This window comes from Erythrolamprus reginae, chromosome 11 (assembly GCF_031021105.1).
Source record: "Erythrolamprus reginae isolate rEryReg1 chromosome 11, rEryReg1.hap1, whole genome shotgun sequence".
NCBI classification, from domain to species: domain Eukaryota; kingdom Metazoa; phylum Chordata; class Lepidosauria; order Squamata; family Dipsadidae; genus Erythrolamprus; species Erythrolamprus reginae.
In genome coordinates, this window is record NC_091960.1 from 29861642 (window position 1) to 29881399 (window position 19758).

Below are 19758 nucleotides of genomic sequence, written 5' to 3' on the forward strand. Positions count from 1 at the left end.
GGCCTGAATCCTGACTGCTGAGGACCTAGATAATCGGCTTCTTCCAAGGACCGCTGGAGTTGGAGCGCCACCACCTTCTCAACAACCTTCCCCATAAAGGGAAGGTTGGAGACTGGTCGATAGTTGTTGAGAATGGCTGGGTCCAGGGAAGGCTTCTTGAGGAGGGGGCGCACAAGTGCCTCCTTGTAGGGATCCGGGAAGGACCCCCTCCCCAAAGAAGAGTTGACAATCTCCTGGACCCAGCTCCGTGTTACCTCCCTGCTGGCCGAAACCAGCCAGGAGGGACACGGATCCAGTAAACAGGTGGCGGAACTCACAGCTCCAATGGCCTTGTCCGCTTCATCAGGTGTCACCAGATCAAACTCTTCCCAGACAGGTGGACAAGTACGTGCCCCAGTCACCTCAACTGACTCGTTGTCAGTCGACTCTGTATTCCAATTGGAGTCGAGGTCCGCTCGGATCCGAGCGATTTTATCAGCGAAAAACGTGTTAAAATCCTCGGCACTGCTCTGCAAGGGCTCCCCAACTCCCCCCTGATTAAGAAGGGAGCGGGTCACCCTAAACAGAGCGGCCAGGTGGGATTCCTCTGATGCAATCAAGGCGGAATGATACGCGCATCTTGCCGCCTTGAGCGCCACTTTGTAAGTCTTAACATGTGCTCTTACAAGTGTTCGATCGGATTCGGACTTACTCTTCCTCCATCGCTTCTCTAGACGTCTCTTCTGGCGTTTCAACTCCCGGAGCTCCTCGTTGAACCATGGAGCTCTACGGGGTCTAGTGCCGCGGAGAGGTCGCAACGGCGCAATTCGGTCAAGAGCCTCCGCTGCAGCCTTGTTCCAAGCCTCAGCCAGAGACTCTGCCGAACTGTGTACGAGTGTATCTGGAATAACCCCAAGCGCCTTCTGAAAGTTCTCTGGATCCATCAGGCGTCTGGGGCGGAACAGCTTAATCGGTTCTGCCTCCCTGCGGGGAAGGATTGGAGCCAGGAAGTCAAGCCGCAGTAGAAAATCGACTTCAGAGTATAAACAGTCATGGGCTGCTGCCCACATGGGGTGGAACACAGTGGAGGTAGCAAAAATGGAGCTTACATATGTTGTGATTCAGCCTGAGGCTGCTCAGGGACCAGCTGTGTCTCTGCTGGCTCCATGCCCGGAGGAGGATGACAGCACAGAGGAGGGGGCTGAACAGTCGGATGGGGGAGAGGAAAATCAGGAATGGGATGAAGGAGAACAGCATGAGAGCCCCGGGGGGGGGGGGGCTCTCCCCAGCCAGTAGCTTGGAGTCATTAGGTGATGACGCACAAGCTGTCATTGACATGAGACAGTGACGTTCAGAGCAACGAAAGGAGCAGTTAAAGAGATATTTTCACCATTGAAGTAGAAACAGCTGGGTTTGGGTGTGGTCCTTATCAGCAGGGTTTAAAAGGCAGGCAAGCCCTTGAAGCCATGTGGAGTGTTATCAGTTTGGAGTTGCGTTATCCTGTCTTGTTTCTCGGCGTCTCTGTTCCTGGCTTGTGGCCCAGCAGCTTTGGAAGATCCGTGGGAGGTGTAGGTCTGCTATCTACAGCCTTGGCTTGGCAGCAAGAATTCTGTATTGCTGCATGGACTTTTGGCCTTCGTGAATATATCTGAAGATACAGCATTTTCCTGTTTGTAAGGACATTTTCTGTTACCTGTGTTTTTCTTGAATTTTATAAAACTGCCTTTGCCTTTTACCAGTGTGTCTGGCTTCTCTTTTTGGGTTGGTATTGGCTTCTGGAGTGACCCAGACAGAACAACATATAGTATATAATGTATATTTTTGAGTGCTTGTGTATAATATGCATGTACACATATGACATACAGTGTATATATATAGGATTAAAAAGTATATTTTGGATGTTCAGTAATAGTAAATTTCTTGTATCTCTTTGAGGAGAAGCCAGGCACCCTAACCCAAACCCTTGATGTGAGTGACATCAAGCTGGCCACCTTCAAGCCAGTCACATGGCCTTTAAGCCACCCCCAGTCACATGCCTATCAAGACACTCCCACCCGGTCACATGACCAGCAAGCCACACCCACAAAATAAGCCATGCCCACAATGTGGTAGTAAAAATTTTTGTGGCCCTTCACTGAGTATGAAGCGTATCAACTGGTGGAATCTGGATAAGATGTCAAGGTCAGGTTGAATTAAATGGACCATCAGGACTTTGAGGAACAAATGGGGACTAAATGTCTGACTGGGTCCATTTATAACGCTGAGCTTGCCAATAATCTAAACTTAAGCATTCATAGTGCTTATGTTTGGCTTATTGGATAAACCCCAGTTCACAGAGTTCATGAAAACTCCTCCCCTCCCCACCTGGGCTCTTTAAGCCCCCTATACTTTACCCTTAGATTATCCACGGTTGACCTATCCAGATTCCTAAGAGGTCAGTAAGGGACGAGTACAAGTGCACTAGAGTGCCTTCCGTCCCTTGTACTATTGCTCTCCTATATCTACTATACCTTTCTTCTATTCTTATATCTCTTCTTCTATTCTTTCATTGATATGTTTTATTCCTATATCTTCTCTTCTCTTCTTTCTTAGATATATTTTACTATGAGTATATCCTCTATAACTTTCATTACATATTTTACTATGTGTATACCCACTAAAACCCTCATTATGTATTGGACAAAATCAATCTATAAATAAATTAAATAAATAAATACAGAAAGCAATTGATGGAGCTAAGCAGCCACCATGAGAAAGAGCTGGCAAAACAGCTCAGTTCAAATTGGATCTGGTTAAGAAGGAGGCTCAACAGAAGCACCTCTCTGAGGACTAAGAACATAGCATTGGACCAGATTACCTCCAGAACCGCCTGCTACCGCACGAATCCCAGCGACCGATAAGGTCCCACAGAGTTAGCCTTCTCCGGGTCCCATCGACTAAACAATGTCGTTTGGCGGGCCCCAGGGGAAGAGCCTTCTCTGTGGCGGCCCTGGCCCTCTGGAACCAACTCCCCCCAGAGATTAGAATTGCCCCCACCCTCCCTGTCTTTCGTAAACTACTCAAGACTCATTTATACCGCCAGGCATGGGGGAGTTGAGATATTCCTTCCCCCTAGGCCATTACAAGTTATGCATGGTATGTTTGTGTGTATGTTTGGTTTTTTAATTAGGGTTTTTAGTTGTTTTATTATTGGATTGTCACATGCTGTTTTTATCATTGTTGTTAGCTGCCCCGAGTCTACGGAGAGGGGCGGCATACAAATCCAATCAAAAATAAATAAATAAATAAATAAATAAAGCAGAGGGAAGACCTGTGGGAGTGTAAGGCCAGGTATTGGCGCCTGGAGGCTCATAGGGCTAAGATGGTCAGTCAATTCCAGGCCATGATCCCACTTGCAAAAGGCTCTCTGGTCCTTTGCCACCAGCAACACTTCCCTCCAGCCTTCGCCCAAAGCCCTGCACCAGGAGACCGAAGCAGTCTGAATTTCTGCCCCCCTCTGATCTCCACAGCAAAACTAACGTTCGTTGTATGTATCTGACCCAGGGCTAGGAGTTTGAGGACCTGTGATTTAGTGCAATATAAAAAATGCAAATAATTTTTCTGCAGACCACCCAAATTTTCTTGGGTGACTGCTGGTCTAGGATATGAGTCCCCAACCCCCGTGAAACCACAACCCCTCTGGTCTGCAGAAAAACCTCTCCATGATGGAACCTATCTCTGGTTTAGGACCCAGAGCTTTATCTTCTAACAGAAGAACAAATTAGACGGAAGATCTCCTTCATCCATCAGGTCCAAAGAGCATTTTACCCTTGTTCAGTTGTACCTTTGTGGGAACTCTACCAAACTGGTATAGTATTTGTTGTGATTCCGTCTGAGGCCCCTCAGGGAACGGCTGATCCTCTGCCGGCTTCCTGCTCAGAGGGGGAGGATGAGGAACAGGAGGTTCAGGCAGACGGGGAGGAGGAATCTCAGGCTGAGGGAGAGGGAGGACAGCCAGAGTCCCCCTCGGGGGAGCTCTCCCCAGCAAGCAGCCTGGATTCCTTAGATGAAAATGCACAAGCAATCATAGATCTCCGGCAGAGAAGAGCAACACAACGAAGGGGACAATTAGCCAGGTACTTTCAGCACTAAAGAGGCAACAGCTGGGTTTGGGTGTGGTGCTCTCTGGAAAGGCTGAAAAGGCAGACCCACCCTTCCTGGCTTGTGGAGTATTATCTTTGGGAGTCCTGGGACCTGGCTGTGATCTTTGGCGACTTGGAATTCTGGTTTGTGACTTTGAATACTGAAACCTTGGGGGAAAAAGGTGTGGGTCTTATTCTCTACAGTGGTGGGTGTGCCAGCAAGAAGTCTGCTGTATTGTCTGGCCATCAGGACTCTGCTGTGAAGTCTCATAGCCTGCCTGTTGGGAAGAACAGGTTTTTCTCTGTGTTTATTTTTCAAACTATAAAGTGCTTTTGCTTTTACCAGCGTGTCTGGCTGCTGTTTCCAGTTGGTGTTGAAGTCTGGGGGCACCCAGACAGAACAAGTATTATTCTGGTACTTGAAGAGTACTGCGTTTTTCAGAGTACAGTGATACCTCGTCTTACAAACCCCTCGTCATACAAACTTTTCGAGATACAAACCCAGGGTTTAAGATTTTTTTGCCTCTTCTTCCAAACTATTTTCACCTTACAAACCCAAGCTGCCACCACTGGGATGCCCCACCTCCGGACTTCTGTTGCCAGTGAAGCACCCGTTTTTGCGCTGCTGGGATTACCCTGAGGCTCCCCTCCATAGGAAACACCACCTCCGGACTTCCGTGTTTTTGCGATGCTGCAGGGGAATCCCAGCAGCGCAAAAACGGGCGCTTCACTGGCAATGGAAGTCCGGAGATGGAGTTTCCCAGCGAGGGGAGCCTCCGCGAAATTGCAGCATCACAAAAACACGGAAGTCCTCGAAACCTCACCTCCGGACGTCCGTGTTTTTGTGATGCTGCGATTTCGCTGAGGCTCCCCTCGCTGGGAAACCCCACCTCCGGACTTCCGTTTATTTTATTTTGCTGTCAAATTATTGCAATTATTGGTAGATTTGTGCAAGGTGGAAAGAGAAAAAGCACCGGAGACCTGGCAGTAGGTGCTTAGGAATTCTGGCTTAGAGGCAAATCATAACGATGACTCATCAGCTAGACACAAATGTTGGTTAACCTTATCAGGATCAATACTCAGCAACCTTACTTGACAGTACTTTACTCAATCTGTACTTGGTCAGAGCTGAGCCACTTCAATCACCTTTCTAGATGTCCGTCATACTATTTCAAAATCAACCAATGTTCTTCCGATTTTCCATTTCTGTTCCAGGGGAATATTTAGAAAACAGTGAACAATGAAGACCCAACTTTTCTTAGGCTTTACCAATTTCTTTATAAAATCATCCTTTTGTAGGAACTGTTGTCTAAACCAGTGTTTCCCAACCTTGGCAACTTGAAGATATCTGGACTTCAACTCCCAGAATTCCCCAGCCACCATTCATTTCTGCGTGCATCAGAAACTGGAAGGACAGTTGTGCTTTGCTGGTCTTCGTGCAGCTTCAACCACAACAACCCCCCTGACTGATTTGTTTAACCAATCCCTGTTAACAGGAGATGTTCCTGAGGATTGGAGAATGGCCAGTGTTGTGCCTATCCACAAGAAGGACAGTAGAGAAGAAGCTGCTAACTACAGGCCAGTTAGCTTGACATCAGTTGTAGTTAAAATGATGGAGACTCTACTCAAAAAGAGGATAAATCAGCACCTAAAAAACAATAACTTATTGGACCCAAATCAGCATGGCTTTACTGAAGGCAAATCATGTCAGACTAATCTCATTGATTTCTTTGACTATGTCACAAAGGTGTTGGATGAAGGTGGTGCCGTGGATGTTGCCTCTCTGGACTTCAGCAAAGCCTTTGATACTGTTCCACATAAAGAGCTGATAGATAAATTAGTAAAGATTGGACTTAATCCCTGGATAGTTCAATGGATTTGCAGCTGGCTGAAGCGTAGACATCAGAGAGTTATTGTTAACGGCGAGTATTCTGAGCAGAGTCAGGTTACAAGCGGTGTGCCACAAGGGTCTGTTCTGGGTCCTATTCTTTTCAATATGTTTGTGAGTGACGTAGGGGAAGGTTTGGTAGGGAAGTTTTGCCTATTTGCCGATGACTCTAAAGTGTGCAATAGGGTTGATATTCCTGGAGGCGTCTGTAATATGGTAAATAATTTAGCTTTACTAGATAAATGGTCAAAGCAATGGAAACTGCAGTTTAATGTTTCCAAATGTAAAATAACGCACTTGGGGAAAAGGAATCCTCAATCTGAGTATTGAATTGGCAGTTCTGTATTAGCAAATACTTCAGAAGAAAAGGATTTAGGGGTAGTGATTTCTGACAGTCTCAAAATGGGTGAACAGTGCAGTCAGGCGGTAGGGAAAGCAAGTAGGATGCTTGGCTGCATAGCTAGAGGTATAACAAGCAGGAAGAGGGAGATTATGATCCCGCTATATAGAATGCTGGTGAGACCACATTTGGAATACTGTGTTCAGTTCTGGAGACCTCCTACAAAAAGATATTGACAAAATTGAACGGGTCCAAAGACAGGCTACAAGAATGGTGGAAGGTCTTAAGCATAAAACGTATCAGGAAAGACTTAATGAACTCAATCTGTATAGTCTGGAGGACAGAAGGAAAAGGGGGGACATGATTGAAATATTTAAATATGTTAACGGGTTAAATAAGGTTCAGGAGGAAAGTGTTTTTAATAGGAAAGTGAACACAAGAACAAGGGGATACAATCTGAAGTTAGTTGGGGGAAAGATCAAAAGCAACATGAGAAAATATTATTTTACTGAAAGAGTAGTAGATCCTTGGAACAAACTTCCAGCAGACGTGGTAGATAAATCCACAGTAACTGAATTTAAACATGCCTGGGATAAACTTATATCCATTGTAAGATAAAATACAGGAAATAGTATAAGGGCAGACTAGATGGACCATGAGGTCTTTTTCTGCCGTCAGACTTCTATGTTTCTATGCTTCTATGTTTAACAACACATGAGCACACAACAGATACAAGCTTAATATTAACCACAGGTGCAGCAGCAAAATTGCGCTGGTCCCGGAAGACCTTATGAGCCGCTGGGCGGAGCGCAATTCAGCATTTAATAAATAAATAAATAAAACCTGAGTGCAGACAGAATTGTAGTGTATAAACCCAGTTTTGTGACATGTCATGGGGGATCCTTTCTGGATGTTCCTTCCGTGATAGCAAATACTTTGGCTTGAGCTGCAATGGGGCGCATTGAATGGAAATGCCAAATAGTTCAGTGACTCCCAGCACCTTTTGCTCAATACCACCGTGTCTTCCTGTCCTGACCTTGGGAAGCTAAAATTTAAGCTAATCTCTTCAAAGACCTGCTGCATGCACAGAACAGGGGAAGAGAGGGCAAAAAAAAAAATGTTCTTGCAAAAAAATCAGGGTCTTGGGAGCCTCCCTACATCCAGCGGTCACTATTTGGATTGTCTCATAGAAAAATGCAAAAGTGCCACTGCAAAACGCCATCCTTATTTATTTCTGCTTTTTTGTAAGCTGCCCAGTGGCACAGTGTCGGATCTGAGCATGTTTCTTAAATAAATACAATCGTAATCACACTGTCCAAATCCAATATTTATTTAGCAAACAGTAGAGCAAGTCAGCAAAGATATAGTAGCTCCAGGAGATCCTTGAATCTAAGTCTGAAAAAATATCTGTGAATATTTGCAGTCTAGGCCTGAGTTGATTCCATTCACATTCGTCATTCTAAGCCTGTGTTGGCGAACCTATGGCATGTGTGTCGGAAGTGGCACACAGAACCATCTCTCCGGGCACGCCAGCCTTTGCCCATTGCTCTTCCGGGTTCCAGTCCACCGGCTAGCTGGTCTTTCTGTGCACATTTGCACCAGAAAAAGAAGACCAGGTGACCAGCACACATGCATACACCTAAAGTTATACTGACTAGACTTTCTTTCATAGACTTTCTGAACTTTTTCCCATAAAGATACAGTGGAACCTCGATTATTGAACGCCTGGGTTAGTAAACAATTCAGTTAGTGACCAAAATTTTTGCTAAAAATTTGCACCACCGAGTGAACAGTTGACGTCACCTTCACGCATCCCTGTATCTCAAACCAAGCATCATTCACGCTCAAGACAGAGTTATGTTTGGTCGGTTGTTATCTTTATCATGCTGCTTCCTTCTTTTTTAGTGATTTTAGTGCTTTATTTTAATAATATAGCCCTCAATCAGAATCTGGCTTCCCCCCACTGATTTCTCTTCTCAAAAGCCAGTGGGGAAAGCGGCAAATATCAATCACATGAGCCCGGGATGCTATAACTGTGATAAACATAGTATCTCAGTCTGCGACTGACTACGGTTCATTTAGTGACCATTCAAAGTTACAACGACACTGGAAAAAAGGACTTACGCAGTGATGGGCTGCTGTCCCCAAGGGGGTGGGGAGAGACGCAGTGATGGTACTAAGCTTATGCACTATTTCAGTGATGAAGCCACCCCGGTCACATGATTGTCAAGCCACTCCTACCAGTCACATGACCATCAAGCCATACCCACACAGTAAGCCACGCCCACAGCATGGTAGTAAATTTTTTTGCAGCCCTTCATTGGACTTATGGCCATTTTTCACATTTACAAGCCCCCCCTCATGGTCACGTGATCAAAATTTAGATGATTGGCAATTGATTCATATTTATGATGACTGCAACGAGTTACTTAAACAACTCTGGCAAAAAAAGTGGTAAAATGGGGCAAGCTCGCTTAACAAATGTTTCAGGTAGCAACATTAAATTTTGGGCTCAACTACGGTCGTAACTCAAGGACTACCTGTATCAGGTACTTAGGGCCTGAAATTTGATCAGGTGACAGGTGGGGATGCTGCCCTGGTTACACAGTCTCTGTTTTTCAGTGCCATTGTTACTTCAAACAGTTGCTAAATAAATGGCAGCTTGCTGACCCCTGGCTTAAGTGCTATTGCTATAGGGATATATAGTATATACCGCTCAAAAAAATAAAGGTAACACTTAAACCACACAACATAACTCCAAGTAAATCAAACGTCTGTGAAATCAAACTGTCCACTTAGGAAGCGACACTGATTGACAAAAAATTCACATGCTGTTGTGCACATTCAACTTTGTACAGAACAAACTATTCAGTGAGAATATTTCATTCTTTCAGATCTAGGATGTGTTCTTTGAGTGCTCCCTTTATTTTTTTTTGAGCAGTGAAAATCACCGAGGAGTGGCTAAGAGCCCCTGATGCTAATCCTCTTACGGGACTGGAGGTTAACTTTTATAAATACAGTGGTACCTCTACTTAAGAACTTAATTCGTTCCGTGACCAGGTTCTTAAATAGAAAAGTTTGTAAGTAAAAGCAATTTTTCCCATAGGAATCAATGTAAAAGCCAATAATGTGTGCAAACCCATTAGGAAAGAAATAAAAGCTTGGAATTTTGGTGGGAGGAGGAGGAGGAAGAAGAGGAGGAGGACAGTCGCTGCCCAGAGCGAAGGGAGCATTTCTTTTCTCTGGGCACTGACTTAGGTTTATTCCCTCTCCAAGTGCCCAGAGAAAGGAAAATGCTTCGTTCACTCTGGACTGCCAAAGCCTCCTTAAGCGCCACTGAAAGGCTCCTCTGGCAGCCCAGAAAAGCCCGAGATGGCCAGGATTAAAGGGGGTATGGCAGGAAACTGGCCGGGCCTTCGTGCTGCTCTCAAATTTCCTGGGAAATGTTTCCGAGCTCGGGTTCTTAAGTAGAAAATGGTTCTTAAGAAGAGGCAAAAAAATCTTGAACACCCGGTTCTTATCTAGAAATGTTCTTAAGTAGAGGCGTTCTTAGGTAGAGGTACCACTGTATCTACAAATATCATGAGCCTACGGGTCTACTCAGAAAGCAGCAAGGGTAGGGTAGGAGACGGGGAGGTGGGTCTTTCCTTGCAATGAAGAAGGACCATCCTCTTCTATAGGGCGATGCTCTCTGGACCAGACGCAGCCCTCCGAACTGACCCTGGGCTCAGGCAGAGGGGCTTCCCTCTTTCAGCTCCTTCGGTTCGTCCCCCTGCTTGTAGACGCTGACCGTCACCTTCCCAGTTTCGGAGCCCCACTTGTTCTTCACAAAGATGCTGAACCTGCCCGTGTCCTCACTGTTGACGTTCTCGATGGTTATCGTGATGACCGTCCCCTTCACTTCCATCTTGTACCGATCTTTGAAAGTAATGACCTTCTCGTTCTTGTACCAGGTGATTTCTGGGTAAGGGTCTCCAGAGATGATACAGGTCAAGCACAAAGTCTGTTTTGGAAATAAAGAAGGGATTCATTGTAGGGCTTCAGATGGGACAGTGAAAGGCAATGCAATGTCGGCCTTCTCCAGGTCCTGTCAACCAGGCAATGCCGTCTGGCGGGGCCTAGGGGAAGAGCCTTCTCTGTGGTGGCCCCGGCCCTTTGGAATCAACTCCTCCCGGAGATTCGTACTGCCTCCACCCTCCCAGTCTTTCGTAAGGCCTTAAAAATTTTAAGTCATTAAAATTTTAACATCCCTTTTTAACATTAACAATTTTAACATTAGCCCTTCATGGCATTGGACCAAAATACCTACGGGACCTCCTTCTGCCACACGAATCCCAGTGGCCGATTAGGTCCCACAGAGTTGGCCTTCTCTGGGTCCCGTCGACTAAGCAATGCCATCTGGCGGGACCCAGGGGAAGAGCCTTCTCTGTGGCGGCCCCGGCCCTCTGGAATCAACTCTCCCCGGAGATTTGAACTTCCCCCACCCTCCTCGCCTTCCGCAAGATGTTGAAGACTCATTTATGTCACCAGGCATGGGGGGACTAATCCTCCCCCTACTGACTTGTAGCATTTGAGTGTGTTCTGATTGTGTAGCATTTATTGTTTTTAGTAATAATGGGTTTTAACTTGTCATTTTTAACATTAGATTTGTATTATATTGTATTGTTATTATTGTTGTGAGCCGCCCCGAGTCTTTGGAGAGGGGCAGCGTACAAATCTAATAAATTATTATTATTATTATCTACCCCGGCCTCTCACTGAATGATAGGATGAATGTGGGTGATTGTTTTCTAAAAATATTGGGGTTTTAGGATTCAAGTTATGTTTTTAGTATTGAAGTTTTTAGTGTGTTTTAACATTAGATTTCTTACATGTTTCGTATTTACTTGTTGTGAGCCGCCCTGAGTCTCAGGAGAAGGGCGGCATAGAAATTTAATATAGGGAAAAAAACCGTGAAGTATTTTTTAATTAATATTTTTGAAAAACCGTGGTATAGACATTTGGCGAAGTTCGAACCCGCGAAAATCGAGGGAACACTGTACAATTTTATTGGCCAAGTGTGATTGGACACACAAGGAATTTTCCTTTGGTGCAGATGCTCTCAGTGTACATAAAAGAAAAAGAGACATTTGTCAAGAATCATGTCGTACAACACTTAATGATTGTCATAGGGGTCAAATAAGCAATGAAGAATCAATCAATATTAATAAAAAATCTTAAGGATACAAGCAACAAGTTACAGTCATAAGTGGGATAAGATGGGTGATAGGAATGATGAGGGGAAAAAAACCCCAGTAGTAATAACAGTGCAGAATTATGGCGTTCGGGAAAAACCTGCTCTTGTGTCTCATTGTCTTGGTGTGCAGTGCTCTGTAGTGATGTTTTGAGGGTAGGAGTTGAAACAGTTTGTTTCCAGGATGTGAGAGGTCAGTAAATATTTCTTTTTAGAAAGTTTACAATGCTACGAGATTGCCATGTTAGCATTCTTGCACGGGTTTTCATGGGTCTCACACCGGATCTTGTGGGAACCAGGGGGTGATTTTTAGAAACATTGAAGATCTTATACTTTGGGCAGAAAGAGGAGGGAAATTGGGAGTTGGGCAATGAATCTGGGGCCTGGAAGGATTGCACAAAATTACACACAAATGGAATGTCACAACCCCTGCCTTATCAGTTGCTAATATAAATGGTAATGCAAGAATCCTTTATATAATTCAGGGTCCCCACAGCAGTTATTCCCCACTTGCACATCTGGATACCGTCCAAGACAATTCATTACCTTACTTTCCATGATGGTTGCGACATCTGGAAGACCACGAACTACTTTGGCACGGACTGCACAGGGAGAGTAGACATCATGATTCAGTTTTTAATCCCACTTTTTCGCAAGTCCCTCCCTCCCTTCCTTCCTTCCTTCCTTCCTTCCTTCCTTCCTTCCTTCCTTCCTTCCTTCCTCCCTCCCTCCCTCCCTCCCTTCCCTCCCTCCCTCCTTCCTTCCTTCCTCATACATTTTCCTTCCTTCCTCCCTCCTTCCTTCCTTCCCTCCCTCCCTCCCTCCCTCCTTCCTTCCTTCCTCATACATTTTCCTTCCTTCCTCCCTCCTTCCTTCCTTCCCTCCCTCCCTCCTTCCTTCCTTCCTCATACATTTTCCTTCCTTCCTTCCTTCCTCCCTCCTTCCCTCCCTCCCTCCTTTCCCTTTCTCTCCCTCTCTTTTCTCTCTTTTCTTACCTTTATTATTTTCACATAAAGTTTACCCGATTGTTATGAAGTTGTTTTAAAATAAATAAGTCTTACCTGTCACTTATATATGTTAGCTATTTTAATATGTGTGGACCTTAGAGGTTCCCTATTTTATATTACGATGTTTTATTTTTTTAATAGATACGGCACTAGAAGAAGAATTTGTGTTTTTACAGTTGCTTAAAGTAGCTAAGAACGAGTCGGCAGCTATATACATTTTCTAAACAAACAAACAAATCTCCCAAGAATGCAGCAGACCAAACCCAGCAAAAGGCACATCTTTTTATACTCACGTTCCTCCACAATAGCTGCTTGCCTACAATGAAAACAAAACAAAAAGCATTTTTTATGTCTCATACAGTGTTTATCTAAATTTTACTGAAGAAACCACAGGGTTAAATGCAAGACCCTTCTCCCGACCCAGGAGTTAGGCCATTTAGGCCACACAACAATCCCAAGTACTGCATGTTTCAGCTTTCTTAGCCAAAGCTTCGATCCATCAGATCTTACATTAGAGGTCCCTAACACCTGAGCACCAGCCCCAGGAATGGGTTGCAGCTGCTACCACTGAGATCGGGGCTCCAGTGTCAGAAATTGAGATGTGCACACATCTCCGTGCTCTGATGCGTGCATGCTCAGATTTGGCTCTTGCGCGTGAGATTTCGCTGATGTTTGGTGGGTTTTTTTTGCTTTTGTGCATGCGGAAAATTGTGTGTGGAAAATAGACAAAATCTCACACACAAGAGCATCCTTATATGAGATTTCGCTTGCTGTGCACACGTAGAAGCCAAATTTTGCGCTGAAGAGCCTGTGCCCATCCACCGGTCACACATGCACACCAACAATCCCAGAGGGCCTACCGCGTACCAGTAGTGGCCGGTAAGTGGAACACCCACCTGCACAGCCCAGAACCAGTACCCAGTGGCCCATTCAGAACTGCTTGCTTAAGTGGAACCCGCCCTGCCATCGCCAACACTGGTCCACAAAGCCGGAAATACCGGCGACTGTTGTCTTAAACAACTGATTCTCCAAATGTGGCTTCCTTCCTTGTTCTGAATGGAATGTTTGTTCCGTTCAGAACAAACAATAACTACGGCCCCACCCTACTTACTTCAGCCTTTGATGTTCGGCGAGCGCATCGTCGAAAACTAGAGAAAGGAAGCAAGAAAGAGAAGGGTTGGCTCGAATAAAAGGGTAACTATGCAGGGTGGAAGGAGAGCCAATAAAATGTGCAGTTTTAAAAGGTCTTTGGTTCTTCTTTCACCCAGACGCTTCCATTTAAAAATCTATTCTTCTACATGAATGCGGTTGTAGGAATTGCCTTTACAACCTAGAATTATGCCTGAAAAATAAAATATAATGGACATATATGTATTTGCAGCGCAGCAGAGGTAGAAGAAGACTTGGCTGACTTGCTGTCTGATTGTTGTCTGTATAAAAGGGTGAGAGACAGGACAGCAGTGGTGGGATTCAAATAACATTGGTCAACACACAAAAATCACCAGCAAAGGTAACTGTCTCTTTAGCCCCCGAGTCTTTGGAGAAAGGGGCAGCATACAAATCTAATAAATAATAAATAATAAATAATAAATAATAAATAATAAATAATAAATAATAAATAATAAATAATAAATAATAAATAATAAATAATAAATAATAAATAATAAATAATAAATAATAAATAATAAATAATAAATTAAATAATAAATAATAAATAATAAATAATAAATAATAAATAATAAATAATAAATAATAAATAATAAATAATAAATAATAAATAATAAATAATAAATAATAAATAATAAATAATAAATAATAAATAATAAAGAATAAAGAATAAAGAATAAAGAATAAAGAATAAAGAATAAAGAATAAAGAATAAAGAATAAAGAATAAAGAATAAAGAATAAAGAATAAAGAATAATGAATAATGAATAATGAATAATAAAGAATAAAGAATAAAGAATAAAGAATAAAGAATAAAGAATAAAGAATAAAGAATAATGAATAATAAATAATAAATAATAAATAATAAATAATAAATAATAAATAATAAATAATAAATAATAAATAATAAATAATAAATAATAAATAATAAATAATAAATAATAAATAATAAATAATTATTATTATTTATGGAGTTTAATGTGCTGATTCCAAAAATATGCTTACCGTATTTTTCGGAGTATAAGATGCACCTTTTTCCTCCCTAAAAGAGGTTAATAATTTGGGTGTGTTTTATATTCTGAATGTAGCTCCCCCCCCAGCCCTAAAGAGCTGCTAATGACCTTCCCAGCTCTTACCTTGCAGGCTCTTTCATTGTTTCTCTCTGCAAAGAATGTTTTCCGAGCCCTAAGTCTTTGCAGGGTCTTTTCCATTGCTCCCACTTGCTCTGAGTAAGTTTCTTTCCAGCCCTAACCAGGTGCTAACAATATTCCCAGCTCTTACCGGCTTGCAAGCTCTTTCATTGTTACTCTCTGCAAAGAAGAATGTTTTCTATGCTCTAAGTCTTTGCAGGGTTTTTTGCATTGCTCTACTTGCTCCGAATGTTTCTTTCCAGGTGCTAATGATGTTCCTAGCTCTTACTCGCTTGCAAGCTCTTTCATTGTTACTCTCTCTGAATAAAGTTTTTTTAAAGCCCCAACCAGGGGTTAAAATAATATGCTGGCTAAGGACGCTAGCCAGATGAATACCTGGGAAGCAGATTCTTTTCCCTATTTTCCTCCCCAAAAACTAAGCTGTGTCTTACACTCTGAAAAATATGGTAGTTTTACTCTATCACATAACGTGTCTGATATAGAAGCATTTTTATTATTACGTTATTTCTGATATACAGATTACCGCTTTCTTAATGTCGCCAGTATATTTCTTATACCTTATAATAATAATGATGCTGCTCCATGGAAACTACGCCTGCTACCGAAAAACTATATACATTTTTGGAATCAGAACAAAAAAGTGATTCAGAAAAGTACAAGGTCAACTGCGATGATTACAACATTATTTTTTGTAGACCTGTGTAATTTAACAACTGGTTCGCACAGGGTCAGGTCGGCTGTTGTGGGAGATGTGGTCCATCCCCACCCTCCAGCTTTGCTGCACATGAGGGACAAGCCTCCCCGATGGCCAACCTGATCCTGGACGAACTGGTTGTTAAATCCCCCCCCCCCCCCCCATTATCAAAGTGGATACTGGGTGCTGTGCTGCAGTGGAGAAATGGGCAATGGAGCAGCCGACATAAGGGAAGGAGGAGGGTGGAACAGGGAGAAGAAAGAGGGAGAGCGGCCTTCTCTATCCCTTGTGTTGGCTACTGCCCGTCTCTCCACTGGAGCACGGCACTCAGGATCCACTTTGATAGCAGCGCTGGGCGGGTGTAATTTTACAACTGGTTTAACTGAACCAGTGTGAACCTGCTGAATCCCACCGCTAGGTTTCTTGGTTCATATACTCAATGAGTGACTCATTTGGAATCTCATGTTAAAACAACATGCCTTCTGTGTGGCCAGAATTTGAAACAATAGAATAGAATAGGATAGAATAGAGTATAGTATAGTATAGTATAGTATAGTATAGTATAGTATAGTATGGTATGGTATGGTATGGTATGGTATGGTATGGTATGGTAGGGTAGGGTAGGGTAGGGCAGGGCAGGGCAGGGTAGAATAGAGTAGTGTAGTGTAGTGTAGTTTAGTGTTGTGTAGGGTAGAACAGAACAAAATAGAACAGGGTAGGGTAGGACAGAATAGGAATAGAATAGAACAGAATAGAACAGAACAGAGTAGAGTAGGGTAGGGTAGGGTAGAATAGAACAGGGTAGAATAGAATAGAATAGAATAGAATAGAGTAGAGTAGAGTGGGGTAGGGTAGGGTAGAACAGAACAGGGTAGGGTAGAATAGGATAGAATAGAATAGAATAGAGTAGAGTAGGGTAGAGTAGAGTAGAGTAGGGTAGGGTAGGGTAGGGCCGGGCCGGGCCGGGCCGGGCCGGGCAGGGTAGGATAGAGTAGTGTAGTGTAGTGTAGTGTAGTGTAGTGTTGTGTTGTGTAGGGTAGAACAGAACAGAACAGAACAGAACAGAAGAGGGTAGGGTAGGACAGAATAGGAATAGAATAGAACAGAACAGAGTAGAGTAGGGTAGGGTAGGGTAGGGTAGGGTAGAACAGAACAGGGTAGGGTTGAATAGAATAGAATACACAGAACAAAATAGAATTCTTTATTGGCCAAGTGTGATTGGACACACAAGGAATGTCTTTGGTGCATATGCTCTCAGTTGACATAAAAGAAAAGAGAAATCGCCAAGAATCATGAAGTGCAACACTTAATATGCCACAGTACTTAAAAAAATGGTTTGGTTAAGATCAGCATATGTGGGGTAGATTGTAGGGGTGATACTGAAATATAATTTTATCTTCTTTTACTTATCTATATATTAAGTTGCTGTATTTCATTCCAATTTCATTTTTTAATGGTTTTTATAGGATTTTAGGAATGATTTGTGTTTGGAACTCTATATTTTGATATGGTCTATGGGGTAACCAATAAACAAAACTACAACCAATTGTGGGATTCAATTTTTTTTTACTATTAGTTTTTACTATTAGTGTGGCATGGTGGGCGTGGTAGGGGAAGGATTTATTTATTTATTTATTAGATTTGTATGCTGCCCCTCTCCCTAGACTCAGGGCGGCTCACAACAACAATAAAAAACAGTTCATAACAAATCTAATAATTTAACGATTAAAAAAGAAAACATTAAAATCCCCGTTATTAAAGCAGACATACCATACTTAAATTGTATAGGCCCCGGGGAGATGTTTCAATTCCCCCATGCCTGACGGCAAAGGTGGGTTTTAAGGAGTTTACAAAAGGCAGGGAATGGATATTGAAGATTACAGACAGCCAAGAAAAGAAACCAACGGAATCTAGAACAAACCAATCCTAAGTGGCACAAATATTTTGGATGTTGTTGTGTTCTCTTGAGAAGTCTATAATGTACAGTTCTTGTGTTTTCTCAGCTTTGTGGTTTTCTTAAAGCTCTTCCATTACCCTACTGGGTAACATCATCAGAAGGGAGTGGGGTTTACCTTTCCCAGATAGGTCAGTTGTCAATTTGCGCGTCTCTTTCCCATCCGTGAGGTCCAGGGTGTATTTGCCTCGGTCGGACTCCTTGGGATCAAGGATGTGCAACCAAACCTGGTCCACCGTTGTTCCTATTTTCAAGCGATCTCCTCCTTGTAGACACTTGTCACTGAAAGTACAGCAGGAGATTAAGTCCTCAGTTAATATATAGCCTCTAAAGCAGTGGTTCTCAACCTAGGGGTCGGGACCCCTTTGGGGGTCGAACGACCATTTCACAGGGGTCACTTAAGACCCTGGGAAAGGACAAATTCCCCACGGTGTTAGGAACTAAAGCTTCTATTCTGGCGCCTTGGAAAATATTTTTACAATCCGACCAATCAGGTGTTTACATTGGGGTGTCCCTCTCTGACCTTCCTGCCAATCAGCTTAAAGCTCTGTTGGGAGAATTGGCGCTAGACTTATGGTTGGGGGTCACCACAAGAAGAGGAACTGTATTAAGGGGTCGCGGCATTAGAAAGGTTGAGAACCACTGCTCTAAAGTTTAAGACCTGTGGATTTCATATCCCAGAATTCCCCAGCCATCCATGGTGGCTAGGGAATTCTGGGAGTTGAGGTCCACAAGTCTTAAGGTTGCCAAGACTGGATATTAAACAATATCTCTTTCATTTTCGTAGTTGTGCTGTAAACCTCTTAAGGAGGGTAGTTCTATAAAGCTGCCTACAAGCTGATTCCGGGTTGAAAGAATTAGCTGGTGACATCATTGTTGCCCATGGGATGCTTGAGGGGATTCCTTTCATGTCCCTGATTTCCCCACTGAAGTGGTACCTATTTATCTACTTGCAATTGCATGCTTTCAAACTGCTAGGTGGGCGGGAGCTAGAGTAAACCAACAGGAACTCATTCCATTATGGGGCTTGTTCTTGGGTTTTGAACTGCTGAGCTGTCAACCTCCAGTGGTCTTTTGACTCAGCTTCCTAACCACATGAGCCATCGCTTGTCCCAAGGCCAGCTACCATGAGCCACAAGCGGACTGTGGATATTTCACCTAAACTTGTCAGGAATCAGTTGAAACAGATAACATTGCAAGGGTGAAGGTTTCCTGGATGATCTACAGAATGTTGAGCAGGGAAAAGAGATCCCCCACAAAAGGGAGGGTCCTGGCAAGGTTGGATGGACATCCGCCTCCTTAAGCTTCACTTCTGTCTTTGCATCTTCTCTTGGGAATGGAACAACTTGCCACAGCTAAATTGCTGTGACCAATTCTCCATGGCCAACTCTCCATGGCCAACACATTATGGCCAACTCACTATGGACAACATACTATGGCCAACTGTCCATGGCCAACACACTATGGGCAACTCTCCATGGCCAACTCATCATGGCCAACTCTCCATGGCCAACTCTCCATAGCCAACTCACTATGGCCAATTCTCCATGGCCAACTCACTATGGCCAACCCTCCATGGCCAACTCACTATGGCCAACTCTCCATGGCCAACTCACTATGGCCAACTCTCCATGGCCAACTCATCATGGCCAACTCTCCATGGCCAACTCTCCACAGCCAGCTCACTATGGCCAACTCTCCATGGCCAACTCACTGGCCAACTCTTCATGGCCAAATTGCTGCAGCCAACTCACCATTGGATAAGTGGCCACAGCCACCTTCCCACAGGACAACTCACTGTGAGACAATTTAATAATTTTATTTCATTGCGAATTGACCCTCCTCTGCCCCATAACAACATCTTACCCTACAAATGTAGAGTCATAGGATAAAAGCACATACTTGTGGTGCCAGGTGGTCTTCAGGGCATCTGTGTAGTACTTTACTTCACTGTAGATCTTGATGCCTTCTACAGTTGGCTGCACTTTCAAAGGTGATGCGGAAAGCACTAATCAAGAGAGAGAGAGAGAGAGAGAGGGAGTGGAAGAGAGGGAGGGAGAAAATATGAATTAGGCCTGATAAAGTAAACTAATTCTACTTCTTTACAGTAAGGACAGGAACCCAAGGGCCCTCCAAATGTTTTGGATCTATCTCCCATGATCCTTTAAATTTCTGGGATCAATGAGAATGGAAGTCCAAATCCAAACCGAAGTCCAAAGGAGGA

General features: G+C 43.5%; 1 protein-coding gene across 1 annotated transcript in view; it reads right to left on the bottom strand.

The window, feature by feature from the left end:
• Positions 1 to 7642: 7642 nt before the first annotated feature.
• MYOM3 (myomesin 3) overlaps positions 7643 to 19758 on the bottom strand; it is a 67923-nt gene continuing 55807 nt past the window's right edge. Inside the window, exons 25-30 of the mRNA XM_070763698.1 lie at positions 19437 to 19542; positions 17653 to 17816; positions 13680 to 13716; positions 12862 to 12884; positions 12108 to 12163; positions 7643 to 10331 (exon numbers count right to left, since the gene is read on the bottom strand). Of these exons, the coding sequence (XP_070619799.1) occupies positions 10056 to 10331; positions 12108 to 12163; positions 12862 to 12884; positions 13680 to 13716; positions 17653 to 17816; positions 19437 to 19542 (662 nt within the window). The 3' untranslated portion in view covers positions 7643 to 10055. The remainder of the gene's footprint in view (positions 10332 to 12107; positions 12164 to 12861; positions 12885 to 13679; positions 13717 to 17652; positions 17817 to 19436; positions 19543 to 19758) is intronic.